Source organism: Tiliqua scincoides, chromosome 13, assembly GCF_035046505.1.
Source record: "Tiliqua scincoides isolate rTilSci1 chromosome 13, rTilSci1.hap2, whole genome shotgun sequence".
In the NCBI taxonomy this organism is placed as follows: Eukaryota; Metazoa; Chordata; class Lepidosauria; order Squamata; family Scincidae; genus Tiliqua; species Tiliqua scincoides.
In genome coordinates this window covers 12049800-12070552 of record NC_089833.1, presented here as the reverse complement: position 1 = coordinate 12070552, position 20753 = coordinate 12049800, and the positions used below count along the sequence as shown (strand labels likewise).

The window sequence follows — 20753 nt, the reverse complement described above, 5'->3', positions numbered from 1 at the left end:
TGCTATTACTATAATTATAGTATCAAAGAGGTTAATAATATATTTAAACCCTATGAGTCATCTTGTATGATATATGATACATACCTTAATTGGCTCTACTATTCTTAAACAACACTTTGCAGTCTTTTAGTCCCAGTGTATTGAATCTTCCAGTCAATCAGAATCGAGAAAAATATCACCTGGTTGGCTACCTGCCAAGGTCCACCGACATTTTCAATTTCTCAATTTAATGTCACATTTTTTAATGCAACATGATCCTGGTGCCATAGCATTTACTGTAAATAAAACTCACTGTGAGTTTTGTTTCATTTCAAAAGATAACTTTTTTTTTTTACTTTTTAGTATTGTTTTTATTTTGAATTACATATGTATGGGGGCACCATAATATTTTCAGTGCTTAGGGTCTCTAAAGATCTTAATCAAGCCCTGAGCTCACAGCTGCCCAGCCTGCCTTGGAAGTAGTGGCGTAGCTAGAGGGGGTGCAAAGCACCAAGTTTTGCAGGGAGCGTCACCATAGCGTGCAAGCAGCCCCTTCCATTTGGAGCCATTCCAGGTGGGGGGAGCAAAACACAGGCGAATGCAGGATGGAGTGCACAGGAGTGTTGGGAGAGTAAGAACAGACAAAAGAAAATATTTCTTTACTCAGTGTGTGATTGGTCTGTGGAACTCCTTGCCACAGGATGTGGTGATGGCGTCTGGCCTGGACGCCTTTAAAAGGGGATTGGACAGATTTCTGGAGGAAAAATCCATTATGGGTTACAAGCCATGATGCGTATGTGCAACCTCCTGATTTTAGAAATGGGCTATGTCAGAATGCCAGATGCAAGGGAGGGCACCAGGATGAGGTCTCTTGTTATCTGGTGTGCTCCCTGGGGCATGTGGTGGGCCGCTGTGAGATACAGGAAGCTGGACTAGATGGGCCTATGGCCTGATCCAGTGGGGCTGTTCTTATGTTCTTAAACTACAATTCCCAGGAAGCCTTGCAGGTCTCTTGTTATCTGGTGTGCTCCTTGGGGCATTTGGTGGGCCGCTGTGAGATACAGGAAGCTGGACTAGATGGGCCTATGGCCTGATCCAGTGGGGCTGTTCTTATGTTCTTAACTACAATTCCCAGGAAGCCTTGCAGGTCTCTAGTTATCTGGTGTGCTCCCTGGGGCATGTGGTGGGCCGCTGTGAGATACAGGAAGCTGGACTAGATGGGCCTATGGCCTGATCCAGTGGGGCTGTTCTTATGTTCTTATGGGCAGTCAAGGCGTATGCCTCCATTTTGCTCCCCCCAACCAGAATATCTCCGAAGGGGAGGGATCACTTGCATGCCGTGCTTAGTGCTTTCCACCCTCTCTAGCTACGCTATTGCCTGAAAGGGAAGAAGGCAAGTGGAAAGGCCTCCCAAGAACACACGCAAGCACATTTCTCACTCAGAAAGTGCGACTCAAATGCTAAGTGTCATTCTTATTGATCAACTCTCATGTTTGGCTCAATTGCACATACACACCATCAGTTTCCTGTACAAATATTTCTGTGTGATGTTCACATGTCACGCCGTCCAGGAAGCTCCAGCCTGTGGCTTCTGCACACACTGCTAAAACGTGCATTTTCAGTGTTTGCTATGGGAGTGTGCAAAGACGGAGCCTTAAAAATACTTGAGGTTGAGAGGAACACAGAGCAGGGCACAGTGGCAGCTATGGCTGGGGACTGGCAGTGCTAAAGAGGACAACCGTAACTACAGGCGGTGGGAAACTGACATGGCTGAGAGCGGGCGGGATGGGGGGGCTTGTGTCTGTATTCTGCCACCCCACCTTCCCTGGCTGCATTGCCCCTGTGAATGGCTAGCGAGGCTGGAGCCTTGTGAGCTTGTCCAGATAAATATCTAGGGACCTCCTCCTCTTGGAGAGGCTCAGAGGAAAGTGCCTGAGACAGGACGTGCCCTTCCCTTCCCTTTGCAGATGGAGAGATCACTTCCAAGCCGATGGTGCTATTCCTGGGACCCTGGAGTGTGGGCAAATCCACCATGATCAACTACCTCTTGGGGCTGGACAACACTCCCTACCAGCTGTATACAGGTAGTGCATCTCCCTGGTAATCCCTTGTGCCTTATGGCGAAGTCTGCCCTCGCTGTTGGTTCCAGGCACCAGGCTCTGGCTTGACCCTTCTGCCGCAGCTCAGATAGCTAACTGGAGATATTCTTGGAGATATTTTTTTTCCCCCAACAAGACACAATGTCAGGAATCCAAGCAGGCTGTCTTGCTTTCAGTAGTTGCCCGGAGAGGGATATAGAATCCTGGAGGGTTCACAGCTGGAGCCGGGCATCCCAAGAGCAAAGTCTGCTGCCTGGAACGGTGTGTGCCCAAGCTCCCCACGCAGCCCTCTCCGTGAGCAGGAGGGAAGTGACATGCCATGTTGCTCCCTGTAGTTTGTGTTGTCTTCTTGATTGACCAGGTCTGATGTGAATACTGGGAGCTTGGCCTGTGTCTGGTCAACCGAGGACTGCTGCCTGCCGCGCTTTGGATGCCAGCTTCCAGCTCAACCCCATCCCCCCCTCCTCTCTGGATACTGTGTGCTCTGCCCCTCTGGCACACAAGGGCACAGAGTACAGCCTTGGAGGCTTCCTGTAGTGCCAGCTTCCCCAGCGCAGGTGGCTGATAGCAAGTTGGCCTTTCTGCCTTCCCTGCAGGGAGCCAATTAACTTGCTCAGGAGCAACCTTTTTCTTTTTCACCTCCCGCCCCTGCTTCCAAACGCTTTGATTCCCCCAGCCCAGCCCATTAAATTTTCTGAATTAAACCCTCTGTTGAAATAACGTTTCTGAGTGGAATGAATCAAGCAGAGTGCTGTGGGTTCCTTTTACACACAAGATGCGTTGGGCACCTGTGATCTTGGAGCGAAATGTTCCTTATCCCAACACAGCCCTGGAAACTGCAACAAGCATGGCCGGTGGAGCAGGACAGCTTGTCTCCAGCTTCTGCTCCATACTGACCCCTTTGTGGTCCAAGCCAGCAGTGTTAGGGTCCCAGGTTTCCGTCATGCAGAGCAGAGAAGTGTGGGCATAGTGGAAGATGAGGGCCATGAAAGCTGATTAATGGTCGGTCAGCTTAATCAAAAACTCCTTAATGCTACCTAGAATGTGTCTTGAAGGTGCAGCCATCAGCACCAAGCAAAGGGTGAATCCATTTGGCTTGGCTGGTCCGAATGCTGCTAAGACTATTCTTGAAGGGACCACTGGATTCCTCTGCACCATGAATGTCAGGCTTTGAAAGCGACACACTTGTGCATGCCTTTCCTGCTGACTGCTCCTAGCAGCACTCCTTGGGGTCTCCGGTCACCCAGTCTCTGTCTCCCTCCTCCTTGGACAGGCGCTGAGCCCACCACCTCAGAGTTCACAGTCATCATGCACGGCCCCAAGCTCAAGACCATCGAAGGCATCGTGATGGCCGCGGACAGCGCCCGCTCCTTCTCGCCTCTTGAGAAGTTTGGGCAGAACTTTCTAGAGAAGCTGATTGGAATTGAGGTTCCTCACAAGCTTTTGGAGAGAGTTACCTTTGTGGACACCCCCGGGATAATTGAAAACCGGAAGCAACAGGAACGAGGTAATGCCGCTTTGCACCTTGCACTTTCAGAGGGGTGGGAGTGTAGCATCACAGGGACCAGGAGGGGGGTCTGCTCTGACCGGTTGTGTTCCCACTATGAAATCAGTCACTGAGGGCAGCAATTGAGATCCTTGCTGTTCACAATATATTGTTAAACAATGAACATCACAGTGGATAAAGCAAGCATAGACCAAAGGAGCTTCCTTTTTCCCCACCCATAAGGCTTAAGTAATTTAGATCAACCTGTTGGTCATGGCCCCAGCTGGGCCATACAGTAAGGCAGTTTGGTAGCTGGATAAGGCAGGCCTACCAGACTGCTGCTGTGTAAGCATACCTGTCAGACAATGGGGCAAGGGCCAATCAGGGCAAAGTGCTGAGTCATTGCACAGAACAAGGAGAGATGGGAAAAGCTGTGCAATCCCCACCCAGGATGATGCAATGACATTCCTCAGAGATGAGGTCATGGCCTTTCCCATTGGCTGACAGGAGTATAAATGTCCAACAAGCACACTCCACTGTGTGAGTTGTAGGAGTGAGTTGCTGCATGAATCTCTGCTGGACTCATACCTGATTTGCTGACTATTTGGACCGTTTGCTGGACTGCCTCTGCTTGCCGATTTCTGGAACTGCCTTCTACTTGTAAATACTGCCGGTAAACAGACTCTGGTGCTGGTACTTCCCTGGGTCTTGCCTCCTTTTTTTGGCGTCCTTCCCTGTGCTCTGAGCACCACACACTGCAGCTGCCGGTTTGCACTTCTGCTATCTCTGTGTTTTGCCCAATTATCTCTAACAGGGTCATGCAGCCTCATTTTGGGGGTCATGGCAGCCTTTCAAAGCCTGTACAAGGGAGGACTTGGATCCCATCCAATAATGGTACTGCCTTTATCAAAACTGAGTTCTTGCTATCTTGCCCCACAGTTCCTAAGCTTGGCCCTGCTCAAGCTGCTACCTTACAGGGATGTTGTAAAGACATAAGAGTTAGGGGGAGAGGGGACAGACGGGGATGGGGAGTGTGCGGCAACAAGGGCAGGGGTTGGGTAAATCAGGTCCCGGGAGAGGTGCGAGATCAGTGGTGGGTCCCCAGTCTTGTACTTTATTTATTGGGGTCATGGCGCAAAAAAAGGTTGAAGACCACTGATTTAGACCAGATCAAATATTCCCTGTCCTTAATCATTTCATGCAATGACCATCTTCATCACTCATTTGGCTAAAGGACCAAACTCTGCTCATTTCAAGACAGGGCTGAGCTCCAAGCCTTGGCTTTTTTCACAGTCACTTATTGTCTGTTTTTATTGCTCGGTATTAATACTTGTACTATAAATGAAACAAAACAAAAAACCACTTTGGTAATGCAACTATAAATAACCACTCAGGAATTTGCAGGATTTAAATCAAATTTTCTCCTCCCGAAATATGAAGTGGAAAGCAGAGTTTGTCGTTCCACAAATTTGATATCAATAAGTACATTTCAAAGAGTGATCTATAAAACAAATGAGTCATGCATCGTTTTCACATTTTTATTGTGAACCAGATTGAGGCTGCAATCCTAACCACACTTTTCTGAGAGTAAGCCCCATTGAACAAAATAGGACTTACTTCTGAGTAGACCTGGTTACGATTGTGCCCAAACTGTGGCAGATATTTTCCTTAGCTCCAGTGACTCTCAGCCCTAGTCTACACCTGTCTACTGAAAAGTAAGTCCCATCAGAGTCAATGGCACCTACTCCCAGGAAAGTGTGGATAGGATTGGGCTGTCTACTACCAATCCCTTGTGATTAAGCAATTGCCCAGCAGTGTCTCAAGGTCTGTTCCTCACCACCAACCCTCATTTTTGATGTCTCTGTACAAAAATGTTTATGCACACACCCCACACCATTTCTAAGAAACAAACTGAAGAAAATCCCAAGAAGGGGATGCAGATGCCTTTTGGAAACTAAGCAGAGTCAGGCCTGGTTAGTACTTGGATGGGAAACGGATGTGTAGAGCAAAAGCGGAAGAATGGCCAGAGATGGTCCCTGGCTGGCCCACAGCCCAATCCTAACCAACTTTCCAGCAACCATGCAGCTGTGCCAAAGGGGACATGCACTGTGCGGTGGTGGGGAAGTCACGGAGGCCTCCTCAAGGTAAGGGAAAGTTTGTTCCCTTGCCTCAGGTCTGCACTGTGGTTGCACCTGCACTGGAGAGTTGATTAGGACTGGGCAGTCAGACAGATGGTGAGCAAAGAGATTGGTTCCACAGCATTACTGAAATATAAAATTGCATACATGTTGCAACAAAACCACTTGTTCTAGTGACTGTGAAATGATTTAGTAAAAATATTAATCTTATTTTTGTTTTAAAAAAAAAAATAAAAAAAAAGATTACTCTAGCTAGCACAAGGAGCCCCTTAGGCGTGGAGCCCGATTGGGAACAATTGGTGTAATTGGCTTAAAGCTGGCCCTGGCTGGTCACCACCTGAGTTTTCAGGCATTCACAACCAGGGATGTAATCAGGGAGGGGGAGCAGGGAGGAGCAGAGTGGCCAGGTTTCTCCTCCAACAGGAGAGGTGATGTCAATGATGTCCTCAGCAGGAGCATTCAGGTGCTGCTTTTGAACATGTTTTCAAAGGATTTTAGATGAGGATGCATCAGGCTTATTTAGAGGCAAACTGAGAAACTTGCCTAAGGGCAGCTTTACTTATGTAAATGACTCATGAACTCATGAACTGCCTGAGAGTAGGAAGCTCACATTTCATTAAGGCTGCAGTTTGACCTGAGAATAATTTCTATTAGACACAGTGTCACTTACTTCTGAGTAAACATGCAACAGCTAGCATTCTAATATACCTTTTTTATTTACCTGGGAAATTTAAAAATTCCTTTTTTTTCAGTTTTAATGCATTTGTTTTTTTTTAAACAATGGCAACCAAGAGTTTGGAATGAAATGAGCTAGATTGTTAAATGGAGGATAATAAATTTCAGTGTAGGAATAAAAAAGCAGGAATTTGTTGTTGATTTGGTTGTTGTTTAGTCTTAGTGGCGATGGGGGGGGGGTATCTTGACAAGCTCTTGCACTTCAGAAACTACCACCACACCACTGTTAACAAGATTTATTTGGGATTGTCAACGGTCACATGATATTAACCGAAGTTTGGACCTTTGTTGTAATATGCATCCATGGGGAGATCAAGGTTTAGCCATATCATTGCGCTGCCTATTCGGTTTTTGCACTTTGATGTCACCCTTGCAATCCAACTGTCCACCCAGGTAGTGACTCTTGCAGGTTCAGTGCTAGGTATTAAGAAGCACAAGTTCCTAGTGATGCAAATCTTAGGCTGCCAGGCTTGGTTGCTGGGCTCCATTGGCCTCCACCCTAATGCTCTTCCCCCTCTCCTGCAGGTTACCCATTCAATGACGTCTGCCAGTGGTTCATCGACAGGGCCGACCTCATCTTCGTAGTGTTTGACCCCACAAAATTGGATGTGGGGCTGGAGCTGGAGATGCTTTTCCGCCAGTTGAAGGGCCGCGAGTCTCAGATCAGGATCATCCTGAACAAAGCGGACAGCCTAGCCACCCAGGAGCTCATGCGTGTCTACGGAGCTCTGTTCTGGAGCCTGGCTCCGTTGATCAATGTTACGGAGCCCCCGAGGGTCTATGTCAGCTCCTTCTGGCCTATGGATTACCAGCCTGATACCCATAAGGAACTTTTCCTGAAAGAAGAGATCTCCCTCCTGGAAGACCTCAACCAGGTGATCGAAAACAGGATGGAGAACAAGATTGCATTCATCCGCCAGCATGCCATCCGGGTCCGCATCCATGCGCTGCTCGTTGATCGCTACCTGCAGACTTACAAGGATAAAATGACCTTCTTCAGTGATGGAGAGCTGGTGTTCAAGGACATTGTGGAGGATCCAGATAAGTTCTACATCTTCAAGTCGATCCTGGCCAAGACCAACGTCAGCAAGTTCGACCTCCCCAATCGTGAGGCCTACAAGGACTTCTTTGGGATCAACCCCATCAACACCTTCAAGCTCCTTGCTCAGCAGTGTTCCTACATGGGAGGGTGTTTCCTGGAGAAGATAGAGAGGGCCATCACGCACGAGCTGCCGGACCTCTTGGGGAGCATTGGCCTCGGGAAGAAGCCCAGTGTCCTCTCCTGCGACACGACCGGCTGTGGCGAAACTCCAAAGAACCGTTATAAGAAACATTAACAGGCTGCTTAATGTAACCACTTCTGTGTTCCTCTTGGTGAATGAGCTTATGTCTTACCTGTCCAAGAAGCCAAGGTTTGTAAACCCTTCAAATGCCACGTTGAGAAGAGCCAATACACAATGAGGACTTGGAGTCACTCACTGGCAGCAATGGCAGGGAGGTTGGTTGGGCCTAGAGAAGAGAATAAAACACTGTGAATTCCTGACTTTTGTTATCTAGTCATTGCTATTTTAGCTAGGAGGCCATGTATAAAGCTGTAAAAGGGAAAGCTGTGTCTGGAGGGGAAGTTGCCTGGTCCTTGTGTAGGTTAACCACACAGGGAGGAGGGTAGGAGGACAGGAAGCCTTAGAGTGCTGAGAGAGGGTAAGAGAGGCTGGGCAGCCAACACCGGCGCAAGCATTGCCCCTCTTGACGAATGATATGTTTGTGCAGCATCCTGGCTGTTCTACATGGGGTTGAGGACCACATAATTAATTGCTTGCACCCAAGCTTTCTTACTGGAACTGGGGGCCACCAGCACCTGCTCTCTGTTGGCCAACCCTCACTTCAGCTGCCCCTGTGAATCCGTTGTCCCTGCCTCAAGCAGATCGAACCCAACCCCTGCCTGCCTTTTCTCTGGGCTCAACCCAATCTGTACATGCAGTGCTTTCCTTTATTTATGCATTTTTTGCTCCCTTAGCAGGTTGGCTCAGAAAAAGAATTTTTCAGCACAGGTGGACACCCAAACAGTTCCAACAAATGCCATTTTGAATCATGCCTTTTGGGGGGGGGGGCCTGTTCGGTGTGGAGGGTGCCTTGTGTGTGCAGACAGAGGAACAGGTTGCAGCAAGCCTGCCGCACTTCCTTTGTTAGGGCTCAGTGCATTGTGGGGTTGAGTTGCATTCTTTCTTATGCTGTGGGCAAAGTATTTTTGGACCCCCTCTCAGTGCCCCATTCCTTCTGCTCTTCCAGGCTTCTTGCCGCAGGTTAAAAACTGGGCCGGTGCTACCCTCCTTCAAAAGACCATGTCTGATCTGCTTTAACTTTGCCGTTGTTCCTCTGCCTCCCTGCATCACCTAACACTGTGCTCAGCTGTAACCGCTTGCTTGTATGTGGCAAAGGAGGGGCAGCCCACTTTGCTAGCATAGCTGAGCGCCACCCGAGGACCTGAGGGGACTTTTGCAGTGGGTGGCAAGTGGCAAACAGGGATGCCCAAGCCTGAGACCGTGTTGGGATACCTTCAGCCTGCAGAGGGGACCAGCCAGGACGACTTCCAGCCAGTCGGATGGGAAGGACTTGCTAGGATATGCTTATAGGCATTATTCACCCTGACGCAGGAAGGGCCAAAAGAGGCAAAAGGAAGCACCCTGGGAAAGGCAGATATGAAGGTGACATGCTGGCTTGATCGGTCAACTATTTGTCAAGGAAGAGAGGCAGACAAAGTTTTGCAGAGAGAGTCCAGAGAAGGGCAAAGGCAGTCTGGCACCAAGCCCTTGTTGGGAAAAGGAAGTTGTCACAAAACCCTAAAAGGATCACTTGGTTTTAAAAGAATAAGGCTTGAAAAAGAACCCAGGAGATTAAGGTGAGAGCTGCTCCATGATGGGGAGGGGGATGCACAGCTGCCAGGAGTGCAAAGAATATGAGGGAGGGGGGGAACAGGGGATATACCTTGTAAATGGACAGCATTTGGCCCATTGTGCTAGGAAAGCAATTGCTGGTGGAGGAGAGATATGATCTGGGCATGGCAAAGGAATGAAGGCAGTTAAGCCAGCACACAAGCATCATGGAACTGGTATCCAGAATAGTGCAGAGATGAGTCAATGCAGAGTGAAGCCCCGGCGTGTCCTCGAGTTGCTGAACCGCCTCCTCCTCCTCCTCATCTATTTATTCCCCCCCTCCATTCTTCTTTTGTTGCTTAGCTTCCTTCCTTCTGCTTTCTCTTCCCACTGGCTGCTTCCCACTACACAGTGCTTTCTCTAACCAAACTCTCTGTTTCGCCATCTTTTGCGCATGCCCGATCTCGTCTGATCTCGGAAGCTAAGCAGAGTCAGGCCTGGTTAGTACTTGGATGGGAGACCGCCTGGGAATACCGGGTGCTGTAGGCTTATACCATAGTCTTTCCATGTCTGATCTCGGAAGCTAAGCAGAGTCAGGCCTGGTTAGTACTTGGATGGGAGACCGCCTGGGAATACCAGGTGCTGTAGGCTTATACCATAGTCTTTCTAGAGTGAAGGTTGCCAACCATCTCCCTATACTGAACACTATCTCCCGATCTTGTCTGATCTCGGAAGCTAAGCAGGGTCAGGCCTGGTTAGTACTTGGATGGGAGACCGCCTGGGAATACCAGGTGCTGTAGGCTTATACCATAGTCTTTCCAGACTGAAGGTTGCCAACCATGTCTCCACCACGATGCTGCAGCTGCTTCCCTTCAATGATTCTGTATTGTCCTCCGGGAAAACAGAGTGACCCAGCAAGTGGGACCGTGTCCCCCGTTGCCTCTGTCTCCTCTTCCTCTTTTGTGTTTCCCCTGCCCTCCTTCGGCTCTTGGCCTTTCTCATTTTCATTCATCTTTCTTGCTTCTTCTCCGCTTCAGCAGCAAAACCCTGCTGGTCTTGTACAGTGAGACTGAGTTGCTTATGCCAGTTATTCTCTTAGCAGCTTGCTTAGAAGTCTGCACTTAGTTGACTGATTAGATGCAATGGCCAGACTGTGCCAAATCCATAGGCACGGGGGGCCTTGTCTACCGCTGGATGCCTGCATGCTGAGACATAGTAAGAGCTGGAATGCCACTAGCATCTCGGTATAGCGAATGACCCCACTGTCACTGGCACCAGAGATGCAGAGCATACAGTTTGCTGGGCTGAGATGGGGAGGGGAGTTCTCTGTGGCAGTCCTGCTGCCCAGGGGTCCTCTTGGTGCCTGATGACTGCCCCACCCTGAGCTCCCAGGCCTTGGTCTTGTCCTCCTTCACCTTTCATAATTGGCATCTAGGTTCTCTTCTGAGTAGTGCTGGCGCCACTTTACCGTGGCCTGGCAACTCTCTCGGAAACAGTGGAGGCACTGGCACTGAAAGCGAAGAAGGGTATCTCTCGGGCCTGGCATCATCATGCACCCACTCTGGGGGAACCGTCACCCCTCTGAGCACACGGCTGTAGCAGTCTGGAGCCTGCTTAAACTGGCACAGTCTGAGAAGCTGCCAGAGGAGCGGGTTCCTCATATTACCAGCCTATCTGGTGGCTCTTCTCAGTCTTGGGAATATGCATCTTTGTGGGCTGTTGACCTTGTGGGGATGAAGCCTGCGCACCTCTCCGTTTGGCTAAATCACCAAAACCCACGACGTGTGCTTCTTTTGGACAGATACATTTAAAGGAATGACATAGCTGTGATGTGTTTCCAGGTAGCGGTTCACAATAATAAACTGTATTTGGAGAGACCATGTGCATCAGCCATTCTAATAAATTCTGAACTTTTCCAACCCCATTCCTTGGTGTTTTGCCTCTGTTGTTGACCGGGAGTCTTGGACCTGGTAGCTGAAATAATCTGGGCTCCAGCAAACAGGTGAATACACATGACTGAACCTGCCTAATGAGTTTCATCAACAGGGTATTTTGTTTATTTTGTTTACCATTTATAAAAGCCTGCTCCTGGTGGCTCAGTGGGCATTGCTGCCAGTATCTGAGGGACTGGCCTAGAGTGGGTTGTCTGATGGACATGGGCTGATCCTTGACACCACCACTGCGCACATGTGGAGACAAGCAGGGCTTGCTTTGAAGAGATGGAGGGCTGGTACAATGGAAGTGTTTTCAAGAGCATAGGGAGGGAGAAGACCTGGCTTGGGGGCCAAGACCTGGCTTGGGGGCAACTCTTTTCTTAAAGATGACACTGTAAACACACTGTGTGTCTTTGGATTTTCAAGCTCAAAGCTTTTCAAATCTGAAATACTGTTCTTTAATAATTAACAGGTGTTGTTATAAGTGGAGACAATAATAAGACGAAAATCTCTTTGAAGCTGCATTCTGAGTTTCGCTGGATGATAACTGTGGTTTGAGTGTTGATGAGATTAGCAAAGGGACTTCCCCTCTGCAGCGAGAAGGAGGAGGGAGGAAGTTATTAGGGAAGAGCATTCAAGTCGCAGTTAGGAAGTGGGTAGACCACAACAGGGTATTGCAGAGATTCCTCCTCTTGACTCTGCTGGGCTCAAGTGCTCAATTTCAGTCCCTCTCTTTTGCTGCCAATGGGTGGCAATCCCATAGTAGTCACCAGATGTGCTTCTTGTCTTCATGGAGGTGGAGCTGGTGTGCGGCAAGGAAGGCTGTCTGCAAAACTGTGTTAGTTTCAGCAGTCACACACCTCCCGTCACACGCCATCTTGATAGGACACCAACAAACATTCAGGAAAGTTGCACATTCCTGAAGCAGTCGGCTTAGTTTTGTCTCTTTCTTTAAAGTGGTTTTAAAAGGTTCAAGTGGTTGATGTTATGACAGGAGCCCATATTCTAGGTTCATTCTTGGCTGCCACTAGAAACTCCACACAGTCCTCCAATCAGAGTGTTGCTATAAAGTGAGGAGGGGGACGTCCAACAGCCCTGCGTTCTATCATAGGTGATAAAATGTCCCGGACTGTCACTGCGAGTCTTCATCAAGGATGTGAAGTGGTACAGCAGAGGACAAACAATGAGAAATACTGACATAACCTAATCTATTCTGTTCTGCGAAACATCAAAAATTGACCCAATGATGGGCCATGGACCACAGTTTGAGAACCACTGAATGGCGGCTTCTGACCACCATATGTGAAGAATATCATTTTCAGATGTGTCTAGAACTCATACAGGGTGTCTTATTTTTACAGGCTTTCCCATAGAGAGTGGTGGCACATCAGAGCGACTACTTTCAGTTGGCTTGATATGTTACAGTATATATGCCAAGTCATGGCTGAATGGGCAGTTCGTAAGGTGCCAGAGCAGCTTGAGCAGCTGGTTGAACTGGTTATTTTTCAGAATTCTCCCAGTGCCTCCCAGTGATCTCAGTGTTTCAGCCAGCAAAGCTGGAGACTGAAGATCAACGGTGATGAAGAAAACATGCAGAAGTTCTTCTGAGCCATGTGGTTTATGATTTCTAGTGTCATCCACATGTGCCCTTTAACGTGCCTTTAACAAACGTCTGGGCAAGCGCATAGTTTATGGTGGCATGAATGGGGGGGAGCACAGTGATGCCAAGACATGTTCTGAGTCCACGCTGCATTCTTATGCATGGGCTTCAACTCTCTGCAAGAGTGCAAGAGTGCACTCTGCAAGCTGCAAGAGTGACAGCTGGCTTTTGAGGAAAAAGAGAGAATCAGAAGAACATTCCGTGACTGCAGGAGAGAACGCAGCATGAGAGCCAAAGATGGGGAGTGTGAGGCAGGAAGAGATAACAGAACGCAAGGCTAAAAACATGCTACAGCAACTGTGTCCAATGTAGATAATGAGAGCAGGAGAGAGGTTAGGGAGAACCACAAGGTCAGGCGCAAGCCTCCCACTGCCTGTCACAACAGATGCTTAATTGCTCCCTGACCTGTGCTCAGCTTCACAGTGCCACAGTGCAACCTGTGCGCACCTCTTCCCCATTGAATAATTTACCACCTCTCCGGCAGCGCTTAATTAGCTCTAATGAGAGGAAAGCGAGTCCAGGGGCAGTTATTAATAGCAGTGAGGTATTTCATGCAATATGGCTGGGGGATTTGAGACAAGCACACAACACATGCCAACAGTTGCTCGGTTCTTGATGGCAGTCTAGAAAGCGAGAGGAGGCTTGTTGGAGATACTTGGCACCAGGGAGGGCTGTAGGTCCCTGGCTCGGACCCAGATCTTGACAAAAGCAAAACAGTACAATGCTTTCAGCTTAATAGTGCGCTTTGAAGCTACAACACATGCACAGATTCCTTCCTCCACCTCCCTTCCCTCTTCTTGACCAAGTGGGACTTTTCCACCAAGTTGAACGATGCTGAGTTGATGCTGTAAGGACCAGCAGAACAGACTCTTAAGCATCCCTGACAGGCTCTTTCTCCACTCCCCTCTTGCACCCTTGTGTAAATTGTGTGTCCCACACAATCTCCCATCAGAGCTGAGAAGTGCCCATCTTTCCTGAAATTTGATACTAGGCAGGTGTACAAAGAAGCAGGGACGTGCAGTGGGTGGGAAGGTAGGGGATGCAGGTGAGGCAGAGCCTCCAAACCCACCTGAGTCCTTTGAAAAGCGCCTTTGTGTAAATTGTGTGTCCCACACAATCTTCCCTCAGAGCTGAGAAGTGCCCACCTTTCCTGAGATTGGTACTAGGCAGGAGTACATAGAAGCAGACACATGGTGGGTGGGGAGGCAGGTGAGGCAGAGCCTCCCCACCCACCGGAGTCCTTCGAAAAGCACCTTTGTGTAAATTGTGTGTCGCCACAGTCTTTCCTGAGATTTGGTACTAGGCAGGTGTATATAGAAGGAAGGACGTGTGGTGGGTGGAGAGGCAGAGCCTCCCCACCCACCGGAGTCCTTCAAAAAGCACCTTTGCGTAAATTGTGTGTTCCACACAATCTCTCGTCACAGCTGAGAAGTGCCCACCTTTCCTGAGATTTGATACTAGGCAGGTGTACAAAGAAGCAGGAACGTGCAGTGCCTGGTGAGGTAGGGGATGCCGGTGAGGCAGAGCCTCCCCACCCACCGGAGTCCTTTGAAAAGCGCCTTTGTGTAAATTGTGTGTTCTGCACAGTCTTTCCTGAGATTTGGTACTAGGCAGTTACATGTAGAAGCAGAGACGTGTGGTGGGTGGGGAGGCAGGTGAGGCAGTGCCTCCCCACTGGAGTCCTATCGAAAGCACCGCCACTGTGTGAGGTGCGCAAGCACACACAAGCCACATACATAGTGTGGATGCTATTTGTGCATTTTCGAACTCATTGTGTGGGTTGTGCGTGCTTGTGCGCCTCACACATTGGTGGTGCTTTCTGAAGGACTCCGGAGGGGAGGTACTGCCTCACCTGCCTCCCCACCCACAGCACCTCCCTGCTTCTACCTCCACCTGCATAGCATAGGCTGACCCTCGGCCACGCCCACTACTGGGCGCCACTCCATGAAAGGCCCTTATACAGAGGGGCGGGCGTTTAGTGCCAAAAGACATGATTGACAGCCGACAAAGCCAATGGGGGAAGATCCCCTGTTGGGGAAACCCCGTGTGTCTCTGGACCGCGACGACTTGCGCTTGCGCAGTAGGGGAAAAGAGGAGGCTCCTCCTCCTGCGTCCAGGCTACGCGCCCACTGAGGAGAGGGGCTTGGCCGTTCTCCGCCACAGCGCGCCTGCGTAGAGCAGCCCCGCGCGCTTCACTGAGTGGCCTGTCCGTTTCCCACAGTGCGCATGCGCACAACAGCGCCTCAGCGACAACCGGCTGAGAGCCGTTCCACTCCACCACAGCGCCTGCGCACAACAGCCGCGCGCCCCCAGTGACAGCGCGCCTGCGCAAAACAGCCGCGCGCGCCTCTCACTGAGGCGAGTGTCCTGCCGTTCCCTCCCCCGCACAGCGCGCATGCGCAGAGCCGCCCCGCGCGCGCCTCACTGACAGCCGCCGCCTGGCTCGCTCCTGTGAGGCGACTCGGGACAGACGGGCGACGCGCCCGGCGTGAGGCGCGGAGCGATGCGGCGGGGCGCGGCGGAGCCCGAACCGGAGCGCGAGCGGGGGCGGCGACCGGGGGCGCGGGGGCGGCGGCGCGCCTAGAGAGGGCGGGGCCGCCATGGCCGCCCCCTCGCCCTCCTCCTCCCTCCCCTCCCCCACCCCGTCCCCGGCGCAGCTGCTGCGGCCCCGGGGCACGCGCGTGAGCTGCGACGCGAGCGGAGGCGGCGGCAGCGTGACGGTGCGCGTGCTCGCGCGGGACTCCCCGCCGCCCTGCAGGCCCCGCCGGGTCCCGGACGAGGGCGGCGGGCTGGGCCTGTTCGGCCTGGGCCTGGGCTCGCGGCGGGGCCCGCAGCGCTGCCTCCCGCAGCTCTTCGAGCGGGCCTCCTCCCGCTGGTGGAGCCCGCAGTTCGACTCGAGCAACCTGGAGGAGGCCTGCCTGGAGCGCTGCTTCCCGCAGACCCGGCGCCGCTTCCGCTACGCCCTCTCCTACCTGGGCGCCGCGGGGCTGCTGTGGGGTGCCTACCTGGGCCTGCGGCGGGGGGGCCCCGGCTGGGCGGCCCCCCTCCTGGCGCCCGCCCTGGTCTTCCTGCTGCTCTGCCTGGCTGCCCTGCTCTTCACCTTCACCCGCGCCTATGGGAGGCACACAGTGGGCGCCTCGCTGGCCCTCACCCTGGCCACTTTCGCCCTCACCCTGGCGCCCCAGTTCCAGGGGCTCAGCCGCCCTGCTGCCGCCCTGGCACCCTTCATGGCCGCCGGCACCAACGCCACCGTGGCACCCTTCGCAGACGCTGTGCGCCCTGTCGCCACCACCTGCTTGTCCCAAGTGGGCAGCTTCTCCATGTGTGTCGAGGTGCTCCTGCTTCTCTACACGGTGATGCACCTGCCCCTCTACCTGAGCCTCTTCCTTGGGCTCTCTTACTCCATTCTCTTTGAGACTCTCGGCTACCACTTCCGCGACGAGGCCTGCTTTGCCCCGTTCGGGTCACGCGCCGTCCCCTGGGAGCTGCTCAGCAGGGCCCTGCTCCACCTCTGCATCCATGCCACGGGCATACACCTGTTCATCATGTCCGAAGTCCGCTCCAGGAGCACGTTCCTGAAGGTGGGGCAGTCCATCATGCACGGCAAAGACCTGGAGGTGGAGAAGGCCCTGAAGGAGAGGATGATCCACTCAGTCATGCCCAGGATCATCGCTGACGACCTGATGAAGCCGGGTGACGATGAGAGCGAGAACTCGGTAAAACGGCACTCCACCTCGAGCCCCAAAAGCAGAAAGAAGAAGCCTTCCATCCAGAAGAACCCCATCATATTCCGCCCTTTTAAAATGCAGCAGATAGAACCAGTCAGTATTCTGTTCGCCGATATTGTAGGCTTCACCAAAATGAGTGCTAACAAGTCCGCGCACGCATTGGTGGGACTTTTGAACGATCTCTTTGGTCGTTTTGACCACCTGTGTGAGGACACGAAATGTGAGAAGATCAGTACTTTAGGGGACTGTTACTACTGCGTGGCTGGGTGTCCTGAGCCCCGGGAGGATCACGCTTACTGCTGCATTGAGATGGGCTTGGGCATGATTAAAGCCATTGAGCAGTTCTGTCAGGAGAAGAAGGAGATGGTGAACATGCGGGTTGGTGTCCACACCGGGACGGTCCTGTGCGGGATTTTGGGGATGAGGAGGTTTAAATTTGATGTGTGGTCCAATGATGTCAACTTGGCCAACCTAATGGAGCAGCTGGGTGTGGCTGGGAAGGTCCATATTTCAGAGGCTACTGCGAAATACTTGGACGATCGCTATGAAATGGAGGATGGAAAGGTGACTGAGCGTGTTGGCCAGAGTGTGGTAGCAGACCAGTTGAAAGGTACTTGTGTTTACTTCTACCTTGCTTAAAGTTAATGGGCTTGCTTCAGTTAATGGACTGAAGCTTCTGGCATGCTAATCTGAGTAAGTTAAGAGGTGTGGTCTTTTTCTTTCATAATAACCTACCATTTGATGGTTGAGTTTGGTCACTGTCCTTCATGACTCTCTGAAGAGGTGTGACAGATAATGGGTAGTATCCAGAGCTTCTTACTCCAATCAGTGGTCTCCAGACTGAAGACTGCTGCACACCGGGAAATCCTTCACGGCGTGAACGGTGCTTACTGTTCTGCCACACTGGCTCTTCTGGGCACCAGATCTGGACAGTGCAACACTTTGGGCAGCTGCTTCTGCTCGGAAATCCAGGTTCAATGTCTGCTGGGTCATTGAACCATAGATGCAACTGCCCAGAACATCACGTCTTCCAGATTTGGTGCTCAGAAGAGCCGCAGCACGGTGGAATGGTAAGTGCCGCTCAAGGGGGGGAAGACTCTCCCGAACACCGAATCTGGTCCATGGGCCAGGGTTTGGAAAGATGTGCTCCAGATGAAGAGGAACTCTGGGTTCTGCTCAGTGCTTTTGAGATTGCCTGCCTGGTTGGTTGCAGTGTTTCCTGGCTTCAGAATTAACACTTTAAAAGGTAATGTTATTAAGCATGAAATTTTAACGAACTGCCAACTATTTTACAGTTTATGGCATCAGGGCCTCTGAGAGGAATTACATCAGAGGGTACAAAGTTTCTTTTGGTCCCCTGCCCAAAGGGGGAGGGGAGGGGGTAAAACAGGGTGAGGGAGGGTAGTGATAGCTGGAATAGTCTTTGCAGCCCAGGCTTGCTGGACTTCCAATGCAGAGCCCAGGTCTACCTACCCACATGGCATCAGCAGCTAGATATAGTAATATGGAAAACCAAACACACACTCCCAAGTATTTCTAAAATCTTTATAATATATAAAATCATTGCAGAAAGTTAGCACCGTTGTATTTAGGCTTTCACAAGAATGGAAAGTGTCCGGTGTGTACCAAAACTTCTGCAGCAGCTGTTGTCCTGCAGCTGTGTCCCCGAGCTCCTATACACTCCTTTCTGGTAAGCTGATCCACAAGCTAGAGTTACTATATTAGGCCAGTTTCCTCCCAGATGTGACACTGTGTAAAGGAATGTCATGTATGCATTCCTTGGCCAGGCGCTTATGTCTTGCAGCAGCAGCTGCTGCTACCACATGCCTGTGGTAGCACCCCCAGCATCCTGCACTAGCAGCGAGTCTAGGTGAGATTGGAAAATATAAGATCCCCGGAAATTTCTGAGCCCCCTCCTTTGACTGCTGGGCTCCCTTTTGACCCTGGGCCCAAATATAAATTACCCTCTGTACCCCCCTCATGAGCCCTGTACGACATTATCCAACTTACTATATACTTTATAGTCTCAACACGGCTGAAGATGCAGGTGATTTATTAGCTTTTAGAAAAAAGATTCAAAAAATGTTTTGTCAAGTTGCCAACATCTAAAGCAGTTTTTCTTTTTGTTCCTCTCTGTCTCACTCCTAGATTGAGGGTGGGCTTTTGTTCAGCAGTAGAGCTCTGACTTTGAATGCTGAAGGTTCCACGTTCCACCTCCAGCATCTCCAGGTGGTGCTGAGCAGGATTCTTCTATGTCTGAAGTCCTGGAGAGCCATTGTCAATCAGTGTGACAGTGCTTTGAACCTAGACGGACCAAGTTCTGACGCAGTAGGAGGCAGCTTTTGTATCTTCAGATTTGCAGGAAAATACTGTTTAATGTTTTGTAGTCTGATAGTAAGTTGCAGCAGTCAGAATCTGAGTTATGAAGAAAGCATCTGTTGGTTTCAGGTGCATAAGAATTGAACTTGTTCTTGAAAGCAGTTTTACAAACATTTAATTGCTTTTGGGAAGAAGATCGAATATGTTGTTTCAGTATATATTTCAAATTAATGGTTGTCCAGATTGTGAAACTTAAAAATATATATATATATATATATATATATGATTATTTTCAAAGAACAATCAAATAATTGAAATGTTCTGTTTTGGTTTCTTTGTACCTCACCCAATTTATGATCCAGGAGAGAGCAGATGAGACAGAGCAGAAGGTAATAAAAAAGGAAATGTTTGAGACATTGTCTTCATTCATATTCAGGGGTCTGTTTGTGTTTTTTTTAATTGTAGGCACGAACAGAGCATATTGGGGGGAGGCAGTGAAATATGTGTATGGGTGAGTAATGGATGGGCCCTGAAGTTGAAAAACACAAAGGAGCCTGTAAAATCATCCTTGAGCAAACTTGTCAATTTTTCAGTTGAGTGCTCTCTAGTGTTGATATTGAAAAGGCTATGGAAAATTAGAACAAGTAATGAAGTAGTTGAATAAACTTGCCTTTCTTTGTACCAGATTGAAGGCTGTATGCATTTGGTTATCTCTATATGAATTCTTTTGGACTGCAAATTAGAGTTGATTCAGTCAAGTTGGATGAAGTTGCTGTTAGGGTAACCTTGTCATTGAGGAAAGCCTGTGCTGATTGTTGACTCATTAGCTGCCTGAGTGTGTACAGGCAGTACACACTCTAAGTGTATACCATAGAACATTGCTTCAAAAACTGAGAGTTGTGGCTTCCTGGGGAGCCACAGATCAGCCATGGGAGCCGTGGCATCCTCGCAAAATACCCATTATCATATACGTCAAATAGGATGGTAGCCCTAATGGAGAGCTGCAACCAATGGCCCAGTAGGTCGGGGGAGATGCCTGTCAAAAAAGTTTAGAAACCTCTGCCATAGAATAACAAGGCTAGTCTGTTTTCATATTTAATCCTTATACTAGAATTACATGGCTCCATAATATGAAGTGTATAGCTGTCACACTGTTCACAGCAGTTACTTTACAGTTAAATATGCATCAAAAAATATGACTTTTTTATATCTATGTATCTGTGAGACACTCCCTTTTCTGGGCAACATAAGGCTCTGAATACAGAACCTTTCTGTATCTTCCTATCAACATTCATTATTTACTAGTGTGTGTGGTAACTTTTGTGTTATACAGTACCTGATCATTTAGTCAAAAAACAACAAATTTTGACTGACCCAATGAGCATTATAGCTATGCAGCCCCCACCCCTCCTCAATTTCTCCCCATCTCCACCCACCATCATGCACCACCGTCGTCCTCCTGGATAAAAAGACTGCATGTCTGGGTCACTCTCGCTGACAGAGATAGACACAGCATCAATTAGCAGTTCCACAACTGCAAATACTGCAAAACTAGTGTGTTGAAAACAGTTATTGTTCTTCTGTTGTGAACGTTCTTAGAGCCCAGTCCTATCCAGCTGTCCAGCACCAATGCAGCCCTATAGTAAGGGAGCAAATGTTCCCCTACCTTGAGGAAGTCTCTGTGACTGCACCCTCAGCATAGGATGCAGCACACACCCTGTTGGGGTGACTGCATCAGTGCTGGAAAATTGGAACGGATTGGGCCTTAGTTAATGTACTAAATGTGTATATGTATATAATCT

General features: G+C 49.9%; 1 protein-coding gene and 1 pseudogene across 2 annotated transcripts in view; both read left to right on the top strand.

Moving 5' to 3' along the window:
- The first annotated feature begins 9990 nt into the window (after window positions 1-9990).
- Window positions 9991-10113, top strand: LOC136633860 (5S ribosomal RNA; annotated as a pseudogene).
- A 5215-nt stretch (window positions 10114-15328) lies between these two features.
- Window positions 15329-20753, top strand: part of LOC136663726 (adenylate cyclase type 9-like) — a 28674-nt gene continuing 23249 nt past the window's right edge. For both annotated transcript variants that reach the window (XM_066640609.1, XM_066640608.1), the window contains exon 1: window positions 15329-17242. In XM_066640609.1, coding sequence (XP_066496706.1) covers window positions 15505-17242 — 1738 coding nt within the window. In that variant the 5' untranslated portion in view covers window positions 15329-15504. The remainder of the gene's footprint in view (window positions 17243-20753) is intronic.